Genomic DNA, 13,018 nt, shown 5'->3' on the forward strand with positions numbered 1-13,018 from the left:
TTTACTTTCACTGTCTTTAAAACCCAAAACTTTGAATAGTTCCCCGTTACATTTAACTGCAGGGTGAAGTGGTTTACAAGCGAGTATCAGGTGTTCAGCCGTTTCTTCCGAATCTGCACACCTACCGCACAACAAATCTATCGCCTGGTATCTGGCTCGATACGTTTTAGTCCGCAATACACCTGTCCTGGCCTCAAACAACAATGAGCTCCCCTTAGAGTTATCGTAAATATTTTCTTTGGCTATCTGTTGCTTAAACGTCCTGTATCCAGTTCGCTCGCAGGGCCCTCGCACATGTTTCCACACGCGGCGCATCAGCAGAAGCGCGCCGTTTGGCTCACTCGAGCATTGTGTGGTACACTCTGCACCTGCCCGTCTAGGTATAAAACTGTGCGATCAACATTCCACCATTCGCTTTTGGCGTGTGTTGACGCTCTTCGCGTGCACTTTGTGCTGGTTTGAATAATCGCAACAGCCGACAGCCAAGAAGACGGCAGTGCTTTTCAGCTGCTGCACGCTACTACTATCCACCGCTTTGCAAAAGCAAGCCGCCGCCTAAGACACTCTGGGAAAGGAAGGCCACACAGAAGACGATGTCTCGTTCGATGCACTCCGATGTCTGCGACGTCTACCTCTGCGTCGCGCCGATCCAGAACACCGGTTCTGCAAGCGCGACTATGCTGTCGTACTTCGCTTCAGCGTCCAGAAGCGTTTGCGGGGATTCGTGGGAGAAGCACTGGCTGGTGATCTTCGACTACGGCGAGGACGCGGTACTCATCTGCGACGCAGGCATGGACCGTGATGGAGACCTGACGGGTTGCAAGTGCTGGAAGAAGCGGACAGTCCTCAAGGAGACCTACTGGTACAAGGTAAGCATATACTTCGGGGCCGGAATAATGTGTCTAATTATGCTAGCAACACTAGGCAATAGAATTGTGATGTAGGATCCTGTGCTTTTTACAAAAATTGTCTCAAATGATATGTTTATATAAAGTTAGAAGCACGAAGTTTACAAACCAATAACACGGCATCAGAAGCAGATATTGCAGTTCTGTAAACTGCATCTATTAAAATATTTGAAGACGAGATATTTGGTGTAGGAATGTTTATCTGACACGACTTTCTTACGTTTGCAAGGATTCTGCAAAAGTACTACTCAGATATGAGCCATGGTCTACTGGAGATCCATGCATACTTCAGCGATTTTGTGCGCTTTAGCTATAGTGTGATATGTATATATTGTTCACAAAATTGTGATGAATTTTTGTTGTTGTCAAGATAGAATTGTGTGCTCCATGATCTTGTTTTCCGAAAGTTTGTAATTTTCGACGGCGTTTTACAGCCTCCAGTGTATAACCAAAATTTGTAATGGGGCCACGTGAGAAAGCCCTTTAATGAACTCAATCGATATCTTTGACCATTTCCCGCATTTTATAGCGATTGTCCTTATTTTGCCATCTTTTCGATTTATTTCGGCAATATTTTCCAGAGATTAATTCCGAACACTGCATTACGGCGTTTCTGAAGAAGCCTCAGTGTCGCTTTGCGACGTTCAACTCTATTAGAGGAATGACAAATTGCGCACTTTAGCTTCCGGAAAATGCACAGCGGGCTATCAGGGACGCTGTAGTAACATGGCACAAAATTGCTTTTTTTTATCTCCCGAGATTACTTACCGTCCACCAGAGGCTGAGCGCTTTTCAGTGGCGTAGCAAACAAGACGTTGACAAGCAAAGCAACACAACGCGTGAGAGGGTCGTATGTAAGCGACTGAATTTTGCGATCACGCATTTTTCCAGACTTCCAGAGCTGCATAGTAGTGCAATCGATAGCGACGTGAGCGCCTTCTCATCTAGCGGACGCATTAGATAGCGATGTGACCACCCTCTTATCTAGCCGATGCTGAAATAGAAGTATTTATTGTTCCTAATAAAAGAAAAAGAGCGTTGTGTTTCTTTTTCTTCGGCAGAGGTATATCAAACTAGAATTTTTGTTCTTAATGTTGTTGAATGAAATCAAGCTGTTTCTTTTTATTAGAAAAAATTATTACTAAATGTTTCTTCTCTCTTCACATAGTCGAGCTTCAAATGCTGTTCCCATTAGCGCCCTCGAGGTACCCTCGAACGCTCCAGAAAGGACAAAACCCCCGTTACAGGGCCTCGGAAGGGCTCTGTAGTCTAAGGCACCACTTCTGTTTCTGTACACACAGCACCAATTTACTTTTATTATGGATACACAAATTATTCAATGCAACGTACGTCATAGGTCTTCTAAGAAACCATGATGATGTACAAGAACTCATCCACGAACATAATCCAAGAGTGGTGTGTTTACAGGAAACACACCTAAACTCAAAACACACCAACATTCTTCGACAGTATGTTAGTTTTCGCAAAGATTACGATGATGCTATCGCATCATCGGGCAGTGTTGCCATTGTAATTCAAAAAAGCATAGCGTGTCAACGTTTACAGCTACGAACGGCCCTTGAAGCAGTAGCGGTTCGAGTTGTTCTCCTAAACAAACTTATCACTATTTGCTCGCTTTACATACCCCCCCCCCCATTACAAATTAAACAAACATTAATTTCAGTCCTTCGTAGATGAATTGCCAGAAGTTTATGTTGTTCTTGGCGATTTCAATGCACAATGCTACCTGTGGGGCGACCGTCGTTCAGATGCGCGAGGTCGTCTTGTTGAACAGTTCTTTTTTTCTTCTGGTGCGTGTCGGCTGAATAAGAAGGAACCCACATATTACTCTCTTGCAAACAGAACATTTTCTTCAATATATCTTAGCATAGTTTCCCCGTGTATACTGCCTGAACTTGAATGGGAAGTTACCAACAACCCTTACGGGAGCGACCACTTCCCCATACTGCTAAGAACATGTAAAGAAAAGGAATATCCACCACATGCTCCTAGGAGGAAGGCTGATACAGTCGACTGGGTGAAATTCCGAACTTTTATTAGTATCTCATGGGCTGACATGTTTTTGTTAGGAATTGATGGTGCTGTGGAGTATTTTACAGTCTTCATAATAGATGCCGCATCTAAATGCATATCTGAAGTAAATGGCTTGGCGTGCAAACGGCACGTCCCATGGTGGAACGACGAATATAGGACCACTCGTAAGAAACAGAACAAAGCGTGGGGGTTGCTATGCGCCTCTCCCACTGCGGAGAATCTTAATTACTTTAAGAAATTAAAATCCCAAGGCAGGAGAACGCGCCGCCAGGTCAGAAGAGATAGTTGGCAGAAGTTTTTATCGGGTATCAACTCGTATACAGATGAGTCCAAAGTCTAGAACAGGGTTGATAGGATAAGAGGGCGAAAAACATATTCACTTCCTTTGACAAACACACAGGGCGATACCTTGAAAGATCAGGCAGACTCACTTGGGGAGCACTTTGAGAGCGTGTCATGTTCAACCGATTATTCAAAATCCTGTCTCAAATATAAGCAAATAGAAGAATGCAAGCCACTCATAGGAAAATGCCGACAGAGTAAACCGTACAACCGTCGTTTTAGTATTGCCGAGTTGAGAGTTGCCTTGAGCGCATGCAAGAGCTCTGCACCGGGATCTGACAGAATCATGAATGAAATGATCAAAAACCTACACAATGACACGCAAGTTACACCACTCGCCCTTCTCAACACTATTCGGGCTGTAGGATACCTTCTAACCACATGCAAAGAAGCCATTGTCGTCCCTGTCTTGAAACAAGGCAAAGACCCTTCCTCAGTGGCAAGTTACCGCCCGATAGCCCTCACAAGATGCGTTTGTAAGGTACTTGAAAAAATGATTAATCGGCGACTCATCGATTTCCTTGAACTGAGCAAAATGCTTGACGACTATCAGTGTGGATTCTGAGAAGGGCGCTCCACAACCGATCATCTTGTACGTATTGAAGGATATATCCGTGACGCATTTGTACACAAACAGTTTCTCTTATCCATATTCTTCGACATGGAGAAGGCGTACGACACAACATGGCGCTACGGAGTCTTGAGAGACCAGTCAGAAATGGGCATTCATGGCAATATGCTAAACCTAATAGAAACCTATTTGACGAATCGTACCTTGCTGGTAAAAGTCGGCAATGCACTGTAACGTCCTTTTATACAGGAAACTGGTGTACCCCAGTGAGGCGGGCTCAGCTGCACACTCTTTATAGGTAACATGACAACACTTCGTGCTTTATTACGACCGGCGATTTTTTATTCCGTCTACGTGGACGACATTCAAATAGGTTTCAAATCATGTAACCTCGCAGTGGGCGAGCGACAGGTACGGCATGGCCTGAACATAGTGACAAAGTGGGCAGAGAAAAATGAATTCAAAATCAACCCTCACAAAAGCTCTTGTGTTCTCTTCACAAGAAAGAGAGGCCTGGTCCAGGATCCTTGCTTAGAACTGTGTGGACAACGAATACCTGCCAGCAAAGAGCACAAATTTCTAGGTATTATACTTGACTACAGACTCACTTTCATTCCACACATTAAATATCTTAAAGAAAGATGTCTAAAAACAATGACCTCAATGAAACTTCTATCTCAGACTACATGGGGTAGCGACAGGAAGCGTCTAACGAATCTCCACAAGAGCCTAATTCGGTCACGATTGGACTATGGTGCCGTAGTGTATAACTCTGCCGCCCCAAGCACGCTAAGGATGCTGGACCCTGTCCACCATCTAGGTATCCGTTTATCCACTGGCGCTTTCAGAACAAGCCCGATTGAAAGCTTATATGCTGAATCGAATGAGTGGTCACTCCACCCGCCAAGATCTTACATCAGCTTTACATATTTCCTTAAAGTGCAATCTAACCCTGAACATCCATGTTTTAATAACGTTACCGACATGAGGTGTGGTACACTTTTCCGCAATCGTCCCTTTTAAGACAGCCTTTCTCGCTGCGTGTGAAGGAGTTTAGCGATAAAATAATGCATGTCCGTCTCTTCGAGCATCGCCTAATGCACCTAACCAAGCTATTACCTCCTTGGGAGTGGCAGGTGATAGAACCTGACGTATCCTTTCTGAAAGGTACAAAGCACGCTCCAGAGGTCGAAACCCGAATGCATTTCCTAGAACTTCAGTAGAAGCACTCGTGCATAGAGATCTACACAGACGCTTCCAAGTCACATGCGGGACTGTCCTACGCAGCCGTCGGTCCATCCTTCTCGGAGTCCGATGTAATACATCCAGAAACAAGTATCTTTACGGCTGAGGCCTGCGCACAATTGTAGGCAGTGAAGCATATAAGGAAATCAATGCTTCAAAAATTGGTTATATATACGGACTCACTAAGTGTTCTGGAGGCCTTGATGTGATTCTGTAAGCATGAAAATCCAGTAATTAATGAACTCTATTCCGTTCTGAGTAAAGCATATATATATATATATATATATATATATATATATATATATATATATATATATATATATAACCAGCATGTGATTATATGCTGTGTGCCTGGCCATAGAGGCATCGAGGGTAACGTTCTAGCGGACGATATGGCCAAATCAATTTCATCGCATGCCGTTAATCCTAGCACTGCAGTGCCTGTCACAGACTTGAAGCCCTTCTTACGAAGGAAACTACGAAACCACTGAGAATGCCTGTGGGACGCTGAATCGAATAATAAGCTGCACGTAATAAAGCCACAAATAGGTTTCTGGTCTTCTGCAAAAAAATCACGCCGAACAGATGTCCTATTCTGTCGTCTAAGAATAGGACACACATTTGGCACCCGTAAGTTTTTACTCACTGGAAATGAGCCACGTCACATCAACTTCATAGAACTCATAACTACACTGCGAACTCATCACCACGGACCTGGCGCTCTTTGGCCATACCTGGCCCTTGCGCCAATAAACACCATACATTCACTCATTTATTAGAAGTACATATGAAGTTAAATTACACTATTTCAGACATACTTTGCCGCAAAGAGTTCTTCAATGCGTTCAGGAGGAGTTTTCGGCAAACACCGTGATGCTTCCGTTCCTTCTTAAATGATTTGCAGTGCGAAGTCTACGGCCACGCAGGAGGAAAAAAATTGAGTCCATCGTAGACTGAGAATGCCACACGATCCTCAGCGACTCCAGACAGTCGGTGATGAACTACTCCAAAGGAAGAATTGCCCCAACGGCAGCACACATCCTGCTCCGACAGGCAGACCGCGACAAGATGACTCGAATCAAGTGGTTCCTGGTGCAGGCAGAATAAGCGTCGGAGAAGAGTGCCAATCGCAAAGAAACAGCACACGCCTCAGTGCGAGGACTAACCGACCGCCCCTAAGGCAACGGTCGCCCGCTGTTGTTCAGCGCCAAAGACAGGATGACCAGCTATAACGAACTGACCAAGGCTTTTCGGCTGGCCCGCAGGCTTCTCCCGCCGCCCTACAAAGGGGTGAGCAGGTCGCAGGCCGTGCTGTTCAGGCAACTACAAACGAGAACGCTTCCAAGCCCGGCGCTATTGCATAGGATGTATCCAGAATCGCACCCCGATGACAAGTACAGAGCGTGCTGCAGGGAGACGGCCACATTCGAGAACATGCCATGGCATTGCTCAAACCTCCAAGCGAAGCTAACTCAGGACGTATACCGCCACAGCTCGAAGAAGCAATGCGGAGCCACGATTAAGAAAAACAACTCCAGGCCGTCCAGCAGGTGGCCGAGGCGCTGGCTAGGCAGAAGCCTGGCGAGCCGGCAACGGCGAGCGGGGATTCTCGCAGAGCACCCGCCACGATGACGACGTAGGCCACGTCCGAAGTGCGCCTGCGCGCTTTACTGCTGCTCAATAAACGTTTTCCCAATCCAATGAGATCCTACCCTCTCCGCGAGCTGGGGAAAAGGTGTGAAGAAAGTCACGTGATAATTTTTTTCGTCTAAGCGGTCATGTTGTCTTGCCACAATGGCGGCTTTGTTATGGCTGTGTGCGCCCCCACGTGCTGCTTCGTAGGTTTCGTACCGTGGCAGAGGCGTCGTGTGTGTAGCATTGCGTTAGTCTTGGTGTTTTCTTCTGCTGTGTTGTATAGAGAGTGCACTCCCAGCGGAAGTTGCCGCAAGGTGGGACTGGAACAAGCAAAGCAGTATGAAACGAGCGCGCATGCAACGACACACACCGCGCCGCGGACGAAGGACGACCTGAGAATATGATTCCCAACTCCGGTGAATCCATGCGAACGCGTCATTACAGAGTGAAGCCGCTGCGCTTCAGAATATGTACGATAAATCCTTGCATGTCAGGGACCCCTGTGCAATGTACGTGCTTTTGACAGCGAACGATGCAATTGTCGCACGTAAAACCACCATGTGGAAGGATTGGAAAGAAGCGGCTGCTCTGGGGCCCAATCTTAAAACGGTTCGGAAGGGAACCGGTTCACTTGGCATTATCTGATTGGCCAAAATTTTGATTGCTCCAGGGGCTGTCAGACACAGCGGGGCGGCGCCGCAAATTATCATAACGTCACACATCTGTCAATCATTTCCAAAGCGGGGAAACCGTCTTTGGCTAAGAGCGGAACCGGCGAAAGGGCAGTTCGCTTTGGGTTCCTTTGCTGTGGCTTGGCTGTTTGCCTGCGACCCTGGCCGCACGCGCCGATCGTGCGAACCCGGAGACACACGGGCGTCGTGCGCGCGTGCGTTGGTTGCTTCGGAGGCTATTACTTGCCTTTGTCGTCTGCTTGGCGTTGCTCTTTCGGTGACGACCAGGGCTGGAAGTGCGATACGTGTTCGAAGAAATGACGGATAATGAGTTGCACCGCCCCTGCCGGCTTTCTAACTAGAGCGTTTGCAGATTACTATCAAATGGAGGAGACTCGTGTGCAAGCGCACCAGAGGTCATACCACGATGAGGAAGGCATATTGCGCGCTGCGGATCATCGCCACCACCGTACAGCACCCAGGGGACTGTCCGAAGCGAAGAATTCATCGGAATGGCCTATATTTCTGCTGACGACACTGTCCAGGAAGTTGCTCTCGCAATTGCTGTGTTCGGAGATAGAAGGGCTGGGCTAGCTTTCCCTTGACTTTCGCTTCAAAGCCAATGCTAAGGAGATATTGAATTGCTGAAATCTAATTCCCAGTGCTATCGCCAGCGTGAACAGCTCGCAGATCGCCGCTCGCCAATCAGAAGGGTTCAACCTAGGCTGGTCCAGCGCTTCCTTCGTTAGGCTGATAAAACTATACAGACTGGACGGGACGATGCCGTGGGGATCTCTTATTTGGCTGCCCTTTTTTCTCTCGTTCGGGAGTGCCGCGCTTTTTTTCCTACATTTCACGGCACACCGCGCACGGCCAGCACCACACTCTTCGAGTTTACTTCGCGCCGACAATGCAGGGGCCGTATATCTTAATGTTCGATTTCAAGTTCCATCGCTTCTATCACGCGATGCGCCGTGTGGCAGATCGCAGGAATAGCGGCAGCGCGACGGCGAGCGAGTGATGTCCGAGCCGATGACGAAGGGCGAAAGAAGAAGGAAAATTGATATGTTTGGCCAGTAAATGTTACCCTAAGAACCAATTCAGCGGTTTTGTCGCGCTCGCTACATAGAAAACGCTGGCAGTGCATTCCTGTTGCGTGCATGGTGCGAGATCCTGGTAGCAGGCGACATAGCGCTGCGCTCTGCCAACTCATTTACGCTTGCGATACCGCCGGTCAGCTGAGAATGAAAAACAACGATATTAATAAAGTACTTCTGCATTGCGCCAACGCCCTGCACCCCAAGGTTATACTTGATAACTTGCCGTATAATATTCAATTTATATTTTATATTTAATTTGCAAACAGAAACAATCTGCAGTTCCTCGATTAGCTCGTCATATGATGACGTACACTCCAGAGGTAGCACCCTCTCGTCCATTGGCCGCGTCCACCCCTTCTTCCACCTCCGGCTTGGGAGTGGCACATTGACGCAAGCGGCGAAGTGGATGGTTCGTTTTCCAAACCGTTATAAGATTCAGCCCCATGGTAAAGTGACGCATGCCCCTTACCGTAGTTATCTCTGTGCTCGGGGGACGGGTGAGAGAGAGCAAGCCTCAACAGAAGAATGTGCGCCCCAGCGCACATCAAATGGCTGATGGCCTCACGTAGGGGCGGTCAAACCACTAGCCGCACGCATGCGCGCTTAGTGTTAGGGAACGCAGAACATTGGACGAAGCTTCACTCAACCCGAGAACAATATAATAATAATAATAATAATAATAATAATAATAATAATAATAATTATTATTATTATTATTATTATTATTATTATTATTATTATTATTATTATTATTATTATTATTTCAAACAACCAGGTCTCGGATGCAAGGGTAAAAGGCAGATGTGTTCTGCCTGACGGGACCCAAGCACCCGAATACACACACTGAGAGCGTGTGGCAACAGAAAGACCATAATGCACTACCGTCACATATACAACACAGTCTCATACAAAGTAAAAAAAATCGAACAAGGTACAAGCTTTTACAATCTTAAAGCAAAATTCGTACAGATAAGGAACCCAAGGACCATAAAATAATTCTTATACACAAACTATTGATTGTTAGGACAGGAAAGGAGGTAAGCTTTAACATTCTCTTTGAAAGAGTTCAGGTACACGCATTTCTGTATAATTCCTATGGCCTGTGTATGTCTGTTGGGAAGACCGGGAATTAAGTATGAAAGCATTTGGGTTCCGTAGTTGGTCCTCACAAGTGGAGTTCTGTAATGGTCGTGCCTTAATTTGTAAGGCACATTACTATTAAAGTGAAATTCAAGATATTTATAAGGCTCGAGCTTGATTTCGTTATCGACGTAAGAAAGCAATTTAAACTATTATAATTGATTAACTTTTAGAACGGAGTGTTTGAAAAACTACAAACTTGTACGGTGGTTATACGAGAGATTTTCGACATATCGTATCGCTTTTTTCTGTAATGTTATCAACCTCATAAGATTAGTTTTGATTGTAGACCCCCATATCAGTATACAATAGTGAAGATGAGAATGTATCATAGCGTAATATAACTGCCATTTCAGCCATTTGGGAACAAGGTTTATAATTTTATAGGGCACACTGAGTGACCTAGATACCTCAGACGTCAGTCGGCGCATTTCAACGCGTAACGACGCTTTCTGCCGCAGTGTACGTCGGCGCTGTGTGGCTCCTCACGTCTCCGCAGTGTGTGGCCGCCCGAAACGTGTTCAATAAAGCGAAACGGTTCTTGTCCCGCATACGTGTTTGTTCTCAGTGACTGCAGATGGGCTTGCCACGGGTTCTGCTGCCATGCAGTACACAGTTGGTTGGATCTGTTGGTCGTATCACTGCGGCACGCGAACTTGCGCGCAACACGGCGGCATTGCTAGTAAGTGCCGCGAAGCGTGGCGTTTCTCGACGCGCTCGACGTTTCTGCGAAGGCGCGAGCAAGAGCGGGTGCGAGATAGAAAATCTGGGGGCCTTTGGTTCTTGAACATCTGACGCTGCCTAGGCACTAGTGTGGAGAAGTTTCTGTCCGCATGTTGCATGTGTTTGCCCCAGGCGTGCCGGTATTGCGGACTGGGGTCGAATTTCTTTGAGATCGCATGCTGGCTGCGTGAGAAAGCGCTATGACAAACACTTGACAAAACTCATGGCAAAGCGGTACAAGGAAATGGTAACTTTATTTAGGAAACCAGTTATGATATACAGAATGAATTAACGTCACCGCGAAGCCAATACCTTTGAAAACCAGAATGCAACGCGAGATAGCAAGACCCAAACATCAGTGCCTTCCATCACATCCAAGGCATGTGTACAAGCTATTTTACAGCGAAGGTGTATACCTCTACCGTCCAAGCAAATTTTCGTGTCGTTGGCGTGGTAAGCAAAAAACTCCCCATACGTGGGCCGATACCACTGCACGTGGGCCGATACCACGTTGTCGCTACGTGGGCCGATACCGTTGAGAAAGTGCAACACCGGCCCGACCTGTGGCGGAGATGAAGCAAGCATTAAGCACTCTCCATACGTGGGCCGATCCCGAAGGAAGTGCCATGCCGGGCAGACACATGGCGGAGGTGAAGCACGCGTTATGCACTCCTCATACGTGGGTCGACCCCGAAGACCAGCGGAGGAGTTGAAGCAGGCGTTAAGCACTCCCGATGCGTGGGCCGATCCCGCAGGTAGTGGAATGCCGGGCCGCCCCACGCCGGACGTGAAGCAGGCGTTAAGCACTCCCTCATACGTGGGCCGAGCCCAAAGAAAGTGCAATGTCGTGCCGCCTCGAGGCGGAACTGAAGCACGCGTTAAGCACTCCCCATACGTGGGCCGATCCTGAACACCAGCGGAGGAGTTGAAGCAGGCGTTTAGCACTCGCCATGCGTGTGGCGACAGCGAAGATAGTGGCAAGCCGGGCGGACCAGTGGAGGTGAAGCATGCGTTAAGCACTCCCCATACGTGAGCAGATCCCGAACAAAGTGCAATGCCAGGCCGCCTCGCGGCGGAGGCAAGCACGCCTTAAGCAGTCCCCCATACCTGGGCCGATGCCGACGAAAGTGCAATGTCGGGCCGCCTCGCGGCGGAGCTGAAGCACGCGTTAAGCACTCCCCATACGAGGGCCGATCCAGAAGACAGTGCAATGCCGGGCCGACCCGCGGCAGAGGTGAAGCAGCCGTTAAGCACTGCTCATACGTTGCCCGATACCGAGGATAATGGAATGCCTGGCCGTCCCGTGACGCAGATGCAGTTCGCCTTTAAGGGGCCCATATGCACAGCTTCGCTGGTCATCCTTCTTCACAGAGCGGAAGGGCACTGAGCTTTTCCTAAATCTAGGACGCTTTGCAAAGGCCCCTGTCATTTCGTATACAAGAAAGTTGCTTCTGAGTCTGAAACCAAAATGGGTGTTTACGAGTCTATGTCTATATGAAGATAGAATCTAGCCTTCGGGCTTGAGAGTATCCCATAACTACCTGACTTCGCGGTAGTAGGCTCCTTTAATATTGTTACGTAGGAAGACGCAGACGAAAAACTATGTACAAGTATATTTACAAGAAAATACGCTGCGCTTGGCCAAGAGGCAACAGCCCGCGCTAGCTTCTAATCGTCGTCGTCGTCTTCACACTGCTCGCCTTTTCGTGATCGCACATATTGTTCCGCAGCACTACCCCCGGCTGCAAAAGCGCCGTCCTAGAGCGACTAAAGATCGGACTCGGAAGCAGTGTAGTAGGTCTTTAGACTACTGACATGCACGACATCACTAGATTCCAGAGGAGAGGACGAGGTTGAACCCACAGGAGCAATTTCGTAAGTCACAGGCGTCACCTGGCGCAGCACGCGGTAGGGCCCTGTGTATCGCGAAAGGAGCTTCTCTGAAAGTCCGACGTGACGAGAGGGCGACCACAGGAGAACGAGCGCACCAGGCGAAAACTGCACGTCACAATGGCGGGCGTTGTACTGACACTGCTGAGTGGTTTGTGAGGCCGTCAGTAGAGCACGGGCAAGCTGGCGTGCATGGTCGGCGAGGGCGATGCCGTCGCGCGCATACTCGCTTGTTAAGATCGCAGCAGGAGGAAGTGCCGTGTCTAGGAGCAAGGTAGGTTTGCGACCGTACAGTAGATAAGATGGAGAAAATCTAGCGGTGTCGTGCCGGGAAGAATTGTACGCAAATGTTACGTAAGGAAGGGCAATGCCCCAGTCATGGCGGTCTTTGGAAACGTACTTGGGCAGCATATCAGTAAGAGTACGGTTTAACCGCTCTGTCAGGCCATTGCTTTGAGGATGGTATGAGGTAGTCAGTTTGTGTTGAATGGAGCAGGAACGCACAAGGTCAGCGATAACTTTCGAGAGGAAGTTTCGACCACGGTCAGTAAGCAGCTGTCGCGGGGCGCCATGAAGCAAGATAATGTCACGCAAGAGAAAGCCCGCGACGTCAGTGGCGCAACTCGTAGGGAGAGCCCGAGTGATAGCGTATCGAGTGGCGTAATCAGTCGCGACGGCTACCCATTTGTTCCCAGAGGATGACGTGGGAAAGGGACCGAGCAGGTCTAATCCAACACG

General features: G+C 48.1%; 1 protein-coding gene across 1 annotated transcript in view; it reads left to right on the plus strand.

Moving 5' to 3' along the window:
• Positions 1-332: 332 nt before the first annotated feature.
• The window catches only part of LOC126538081 (uncharacterized), a 42,605-nt gene continuing 29,919 nt past the window's right edge, over positions 333-13,018 (plus strand). Inside the window, exon 1 of the mRNA XM_050185118.2 lies at positions 333-869. Within this exon, the coding sequence (XP_050041075.1) occupies positions 594-869 (276 nt within the window). The 5' untranslated portion in view covers positions 333-593. The remainder of the gene's footprint in view (positions 870-13,018) is intronic.

Source organism: Dermacentor andersoni, chromosome 3 (genome assembly GCF_023375885.2).
Source record: "Dermacentor andersoni chromosome 3, qqDerAnde1_hic_scaffold, whole genome shotgun sequence".
NCBI lineage: Eukaryota > Metazoa > Arthropoda > Arachnida > Ixodida > Ixodidae > Dermacentor > Dermacentor andersoni.